This window comes from Cyrtonyx montezumae, unplaced genomic scaffold, assembly GCF_038088225.1.
Source record: "Cyrtonyx montezumae isolate F1298 unplaced genomic scaffold, pur_monq_1.0 scaffold_0, whole genome shotgun sequence".
Lineage (NCBI taxonomy): Eukaryota > Metazoa > Chordata > Aves > Galliformes > Odontophoridae > Cyrtonyx > Cyrtonyx montezumae.
The window spans coordinates 7,942,016-7,950,338 of record NW_027071824.1 but is presented as its reverse complement, the minus strand read 5'-3'; the positions used below and the strand labels follow the sequence as shown (position 1 = coordinate 7,950,338).

General features: G+C 36.6%; 1 protein-coding gene across 1 annotated transcript in view; it reads left to right on the top strand.

Annotated features, from left to right (window-relative positions):
* The window catches only part of PROX1 (prospero homeobox 1), a 47,521-nt gene extending 40,645 nt beyond the window's left edge, over nt 1-6,876 (top strand). Inside the window, exon 5 of the mRNA XM_065746316.1 lies at nt 1,012-6,876. Coding sequence (XP_065602388.1) covers nt 1,012-1,197 — 186 coding nt within the window. The 3' untranslated portion in view covers nt 1,198-6,876. The remainder of the gene's footprint in view (nt 1-1,011) is intronic.
* Nucleotides 6,877-8,323: the final 1,447 nt, after the last annotated feature.

The window sequence follows — 8,323 nt, the reverse complement described above, 5'->3', positions numbered from 1 at the left end:
AATAGCACTGAGGGAGCACTTGCTATTATAAGCCTGCTGGCCAGTGGCCGGCTGTGCATTAGCAGTCCTAGCTCTGTGAAGCCATATTTCCATTATAAAAATGGAAAATAATACCTCTGTGGAGATGACTTCAACACTGTGACCGACCTGCTGTTTGTTGAAGTGTTTGCTTTCACATCACTGAAGGAAGGGGGGAAGAAGGTGGTGCTGACATCTGAAACAACTGTGTAGAATGCATTACTAAAGTTTGGAGCTGTTATTTAACATTCACTCACTGAGAATGGCACGCCCCTGCTGGCTCACCTGTAGGGTGACAGTGACATTCAGAAAACCCAGATGAGTTTGACCCATCGAATTTCTCTCCTTATGACTAAATCTATGATGAACACATCTTTGTATTTACAAGGAGAGAAGCAGGTCCTTAGCAAAAGAAGTAAATCATCACAGGAGTCTCTTGCACAGGAGCCACGAAACCAAGATGTTCACTGAAGGCTCCCTTGCTTGTTTTTCAACTCTGAACAACATTCAGAGATATCCTGTTTCCTTGGTAGCTTTGAGCACTGGCTGTGACCAAAGCTAAGCATGGAGGTACAGGCAGCTTTCTAGATGTGCATAACTTTTGTATTAGTCCAGACATAGAGAACATAGTCATAAATGCACGGGTAAAATATCAAGCAGGGATTTCTCTCCTTAAAGACAATTGTGTTTGTTTCCCCTCCTGCTAATTATATCCTATAAATCCCCTACTCTCCAAACTCAGACGGTAACATTTTGTTACCTACATTCTGTCAGTAGACTTTACAAAGATCTCTAACACATGTTATAAAAGTTATTGCTATAGTACTATATATAACAGCTTTGCATAAGAGAATAGAAGGCTGCCACATTTAGAAAATGCAGGTGCTATGTAAGCCCCTTTCTGAAAGAAAGAACTTAGCTCAGTTTCCTTTGAAGAACCAGAGACTTGAAATTGAAAACTGTATTAATGCCATTGTCTCCTTGTATCAGCAGGTTCCAGAGAGATTCCTGGAAGTGGCTCAGATCACGTTACGGGAGTTTTTCAATGCCATTATCGCAGGCAAAGATGTTGATCCTTCCTGGAAGAAGGCCATATACAAGGTCATCTGTAAGCTGGACAGTGAGGTCCCTGAGATTTTCAAATCCCCCAACTGCCTACAAGAGCTTCTTCATGAGTAGAGAGTTCAGCGGCTATTTATGAATGTATGAAAGTAGCAGTCCCCTTCTGATGCCCAAGTCATGTGTGTCTCTATTTTAATTTCATATATATGTGTATTGCATACATATATATGTATATGAAATTAGACTGTGATCCCTCCTGGATATATATTTGGGTTTTCGTTCGGTTCCAAGGGGATGGTTGTTTTACTTCAGCCTTTGGTTTACTTTTGCCCGAGACCCTTAACATTTGGAGAATAAATTGAGTTAATTTTCAGGGAGAAGAGTTTGGAAGCGTGTAAAAGCCTGTCTTAGCAAGTTGGGGCATTATGTTTAAAAACGCTTTGTCAGATTTATTGCTTGCTGCAAAGTGGCATTTTGTCTTAGTGAGACTAATGTCACGGCACAATACTACAGACAATGAAGTTTATATTATGTTGATACTGCTAAAGGTCTGAACTCCGTGGAGTCACTTCATAAGCTTGGAGCTTTTTTTTTTTTAATTTTTATTTTATATACTTTTAAACCAATAACTAGATTTTGTTTCATTCTTCAAAAAGCTACAGCATATAGTTTAGGTACTCACTCCTAGAAGTGATACCGAAAAAACAAACCCAATTCTTCATGCTTTCCCTTACAGAAATGATAAATACCCTGTGCCATGCCAGGTTGTTGTTTTCCTAAATTGCAGCAAGGGACGTTTGCACAAATCAAATACCACTCGTGCAGGTTGAGGCCAGTAATTCATGCACAATATTGTGTCAACCACACGAATTGTAGAATATGGTCAGCCTGTTAAAACGGAAGCATTTCACTCTCCATAGAGTAAAAATGAAACCTGCAGAGTACTGAGCTGCCACGTCTGGGTCTTACTTTGAGTGGCATTGGTCCCTAAATTTTTTCCTCTCTTAGTGCATTCTGCCCTCAGAAATCCCCATTCCAATATACACAGTTTTGTGTCTGTATTTGACATCTGTCCTGAAAAGCACTTTTTGAATGATCTTATATATAGTCGAAGAAAGCGTCTTCACCTCACAGTGCTGAGGCAAAGGAAACAAACAAAAAAAAAAAAAAAAAAGAAAGAAGACTTGTTTGTAGCTGTAAAATATAATTAGCCTTTTCCTAATCAGGAGAATGAAAATCACATTTTCATAAAAATCTAATCAAGCATATACAAAAACTGCGGTGTCCTCCTGGCTATGCAGGGTTCAGGTAGCCAAACTGGATTTTTAAACTTCTCCTACGTGCAGCTTTAAAAAAATAAATATATATATATATATATTTGAGCAAAGTGCTGCACACCCTCTGAAGCTGGAGCTAGTCTTTATCAAATTCTGAGCTGCAGTGTAAAGTCCACGAAGGGTCTGGATTCACCTGAATGCTGTACCGTGATATGTCAGCACACAGAAAGAAAGCTAGCTGCTAGTTCTTGTGCTTTCTTCAATGGCTCTCTTTGTCTCACGTTTTCAGAAAGGTATTGTCTCCAAAAGTTTGGGGGAAGGTTGAATATGCTATAGCACTCTGTATTTGTCATTTTCTCTGTCGTCTTTTGTACGGATGCAGTAAGAATTTATTGTTATCGTCAATAGTGTTTTCCCCTACACATTTCAGTCTGAATCTAGAGGAAGTTCCTAATTAGCTGAGGATTGCATTTAGACCCTTGAGGATATTGATATCTCGTTTCTTTATTTTAAAATTACATTTTGACTTTGGAGAGTGAAAGTTTACCCATGTGGCTAAAGAGCTGACCTGATCATTGCAATTTCACTTCATTTACAAATACTGCTGATGGACAGAAATGTATGAAAGCAATTATTGTCAGCAGAAAGCCTTAAAAACCTGCTGACTTCAAATTAAACAGCACAATCCTACGATTCCCTGTCATTATTTTCAAGCACTGGCAGTATCTGTGGAGTATAGGCAATGCAGACAATAGCATGGGATGAAGTGCCAACATTTTCACTATGCATTCACTAAAGCTAAACAAATCTTGATCTTTGACTCCCTAAGAGTACCTAACACTATGTATCCTCACAGTAGACAGGATGTGTCTTTTTCTTTCTTTTGTTTTGTTTTCCTTCTTTTTCCTTTTTCTTTTTTTTTTTCTTTTTTATTCTTGTGTATGATTTGGTAAACATTACACTTCATAATGATGTAACTCCAGTTAATTCTGAGTAAGAAAGGATGAAAATTGTGTCCATGCACTTTTCTTTTCTTGTCTTTCTTTTTTTTTTTTTTAATTTATGGGAAGAAGTGGCATAAAATGCTCAAGTTTTAACACAGCAAGTTCATCATTGGCATACCATCAGATGCAAAACATAACACTGCATTGTCACCTTGGACATAAGAAAGCAAAGCCATACTTTAGTCATAATATGTGGACATACTACTAGCTACCATCTTAATCTGTGATTTTTACTATTATTTTTATTATGTTTATTATTATTATTAATATGATATTATTATTATTATTTGGCTGCAATGTGATTCACATAATATAAATAAGTGAAATCGTGTACTCAACACTTGATGTTGTTGCATTTATTTATTTATTTATAAGTAGCATAATCTCGATAGTAAATGAGGCATAGGAATTAAGAGTAGAAATTTCACCTTAAAAGAACAATAAAAACTCCTTGGTCTAAAAAAGGAATACAGGACGATTTGATAATTTCAGTCATGTGATTCTTCTGTATTTTATAGCCATATTGCCTTTGTGCCTCCCAGTATACCTACAAACATGGCATAGCTCCCACTAAATTGTAAGTAGAAAATAGGGTTGTTGTGTTTTTTTCAAGGGACCTCAATATTGTTTCCCTAATAACAGCTAAAAGGCAGGAGGCTACTTTTATTGGAACGAAAAGTTTACACAGGGAAAGAATTTCAAATTCTACACAGGAATCCCGTGTTGCCGTTCATTTACTGCTAATTCAGATTTATTTCTGCGTACAAACTTGAGGTTATAGTCTGTGCCTAGACCTTAAATGCACCAGCGGAAGGATAAAAGAATCCTTCAAAATACCAGTTTTTCCCCCACAAGTACAATTGTTCTTGTGCCTTCTGTGGCTTACAATTTTCATCTTTTAAACTTTATTTTTCAATTACTACAGCTGCAATAAACACTGTTTATTTATTTTTATTTTTTTTTTTGTTCCGGCTGTTTGACATACTGTTGATAGCTATGCATATTTTGTGTCTTTTTAAAAATTAAAACAAAAAAAAACAAAAAAACAACAAAAAAAAAAAACAACAAAAAACAAACAAAAAAATGACACAAAAAACAAAAACAAAAACAAAAAAAGCAGGAGAATACGTTTTTGAAGAAGAGAATTTTTAGAACAGTTTGATAACGCAAATTATTTTTTCTCAATTGTTTGAGCAGCATTCGAGTTTTGAAAATTCTTGTAGAAGCCAATTTTTTGTAACTGTGGTGCAAATCTTGTGTTTTCTTAGCCTGATGAAAAGTAGTATAGAAGCAATATTTCATACGTGACATATGTGCAGATCCATATACATATGTAGTCACACACAGCCAGGGTGCGTGTGCACGTATGTATATATACACTGAAACTCACACACACACACGCGCGCGCGAGGTGCGTATGAAGTGAAAAGCTTACCTTTTTCCTATCTAGATTAAGAACCTATTTTAGACATTTGTTATGTTTTGTGAAAAGAATGTTCTATTTGAAACTACAAAACATTTAATTCTTACTGTATCTCTGGTTGTTTAATGGGAACGTTTCACATTTAATGGTAAACACGTGGAAGATGTTAGAATGTAGTAATTATTTAAGAAAGTGTTCACCCATGTATTCCTGAGGTTTGCTTTGTGCCTCTGAGTATTATTTAATTAAAGTGTTTTAAGTTTGCAGAATCTTTGTTACTGTACCAGGTATGTGGGTGAACATTGAAAACCGAGGGGAACTTTTATAAAGCAATGTAAATATTCAACCTTAAGGCTGTTCTTGCGTAAAGACGTACGATTTTAATAACTACATTCTGAAAACATCTGTTGAATTTATAAGGAACACTACAGTAACTGTACAGATAGTTGAAAGCATTCTTGAAAATCCAGCTCTCTACTTTTAACAGTTGAGTCTTTCATCAGATGTCAAGGGAATGGGTAATACGGTTTCTGTAAAATGGCAGAATTTTTTTCTATGTATAGGAAGTCAGTTAATAGAAAAATGTTTTTTTTTCCACAGGTTAATATTGATTAAGAAATAAAGGTGAAGATTTTGTGGCTTTAAAGATAGGATTTTCACCAGCAGCATTGAAAGATTATACGTATATATATATACAGAAAGATATATATATATATAAAGAAATGGAAAGTGGTTTACAAAACCCCCAAAACGAGCACTGTACATGAGAAGTGAAAGCAAAAACTATATTTGCCATGTGTATTATATAGTAATCATTGGTGTTGATAGTGCAAATGTTTCCTTCTGGTACCAACTATGTGTTTGAAAATTCCGATACGCATTGTTTTCAAAAAGCTCCCCTTAAGGAATGTAACTGGTTTATATGAGTAAGCAGTTACTGTATTGCACTTAAATGTTCTGTTGAAGGAAATGCAATTTCGTTTTCTGTAGAACTGTTGGTTGTAAACCATCTATAAACTGAAGCTAAAAAATGCTCATATTTAGAGCTGGGATGAAAACTGGTGTTTAACCTTTGTATCTTCTTAGGAATATCCTTTTTAGTGTATGAAAGGTGGTGGCACTATGACTTTGTTTAGTCTTTTCATCTGAGCCACAGTCACCTCTCTCCCAAAGCAGCCACCTTCCAAATGCACAAATATACTGGGATATGTAGAAACGAATCTAGGAGAAACGGTGAGCTCGTGTTTTTTCCTCTAAAATCCATCCTTTCTGTGTTAAGTACACCACTCGAGTGAAATATTAGACAAACACAAAAACCACCTCATTACCACGCAACGTGTAAGAGCCAGAAACTTAAGAAGAAGGAAGAAAAGCCTCTTTAGGTTGGTTTTAATGCTGCCGGGAAGAGTCAAAGGTTAAGGTCTAAACTGATATTGTCCCAGCCATTACTCATATGTATATAGTTACAAAAGTGACAAAACACTGCCTTTATATTATTTAGCAATATGTTGTAAATAGCATTATTAAGCTCTTTTTTGTAATAAAGACCCTTTAATTTGAAGATAGTACAATAACTGAACTGATAAAGTCAATTTTTGATTTTTTTTTTATTTTATTTTTTAGCTAGAGGCAATTTCAACTGTGGATTTTTTTTGTTGTTGTCTATTGTTCTGAAGACTTTGCATAATTTATTGGTTTAATTTATCCTAATTTATTTGATGAAGGTGTACAATTTTGTATTACCAAGGATGTACTGTAATATTAATTGATGACGAGATAAAACAATAAGACTCCCCTGTCCGTTTGAAAAAGAAAAAAGGTGCAGTAGACAATTGATTGAAAAAAAAAAGTTACAATTTAGCTTGGCAGCTACTAAATTTAAGACAAATACAGGAAAAATGTTTGGGGGGGTGGATTTTATTTTGTGTGTTTAAAGCTTTTGTATACTCTCCAGACTTTTACCTTTTTGCTTTGTACCACTTAAAGGATACAGTAGTTCAATTGCCTTGTGTGCCTTCCATCTTCTCTAAACTGAATGTATGTGCAGTATATATGCAAGCTTGTGCAAAATAAAATATAAATTACAAGCTCATTGCCATTGTTTATATTTCTTTCTGAAGATTAATGCTGCCCCATGCCAAAAGAGGAATCACTGCCACAGCCAGGCTGTACCGAAGACTGTAGTCCTCCAAAAGTTTTCCTTTCCCCTTAGTTCAAATTATTTATTAATGAAACTGCCGGTCCTCTTGCAAAATGGATCTAATGATTTATCCCACCCTGTGTCCTACCTCCGGCACTGGTAAAGATAATGAGTGCTATTTTGCAACAGTCTATCAGACAAGGAATACCTCCCTGCAACAGACGTGCTACGGCTGAGGCACAGAGTAATGCTTGGCTTGGTGTGGTTTATGTTTGCTCCTTTTATCAATTTGCCCTTGTTAAGAGTAATGCCCAGACTTCATTCTGTATTCTTTTTATTGCAATCTATCCCTCTTTCTTGAACCATTTCAGGTTCTGTAATCATTATCACTGTCCGTAACTAATCTGTTCTCACTCATTTCCTCAAAACGCAAGTCTCATCTGTCCATTGTTTTTCTCTAGCCTTCCCCTATTCCTGCTGTTTCACGTCTTAAAACTCCTGAGGTTGACTGAACCACCAAATTATGTTATTGTCTGTCTCAGAGATGAATTGTGTCCTTTTGGCTTAGAACCGGTGCAGATGGCAGTAAGATGGTGGTTTATTTGGATCACAAAATTGTGCAAGAGTTTTCTGATTTCCAAGGAGGAGTATGGTAAAAATATGTTCTCGTCTGCGGTCGCTCACTTTCATAATCTTCGTGGATTCAGCTTCAAGACACTGTAGAGCCGAGCTGAAGCATGAACGCAGTGTTAACTACACTGTAATGACCAAATAAACACTTCATCTCTGCCACAGCACTTAAAACTTCATGCTTTTTTATGCAATCAGAGTAGCATTTGCTGGATTGGATCAACAGCAGGTTTAGAGGAGGTCATGAAGTTGCACTTCTGTAACTGATGGTCATTTACAAGTAAGATCTCAGATTTTACTGCAGACAAATTGCCTTTCCTAGTTCACATCTATCTGCATTACCAAACCAGCACACTAGAAGCATTTTCAGTTCAAAATACTTGACATTCAGGTCATTTCTTGAAGAACAGTCTGCCCCATGTGCTTAATAATTGGCTGTGCGTTCAGGAGGTTGCTGAGACTATGACGTGGTGACCAGGATAGGCTGAAATGTCTGAAATGAGAGGAAAATCAAGATCCCTGAACTCACCCACTCCCAAAAGCTCCAGCCATAAGATCTTCTGCCAATCTTGGTTTGGAGCAGGTGTGGGCATCCCAGGAGTGAGCTGCTGGGAGAGCAAGGATAGGCTTTCCATGTAGAGGGAAGCTAAAAGTGGGTGAGGAGACCAAAACTGGCACCTGCTTTCACCTTTTCCTTGCAAAAACCTACAGGGCAGTTATGGATTACGTGGAAGGGCTCATTTTTTTGCTAGCCAGCAAGCGTTAACCA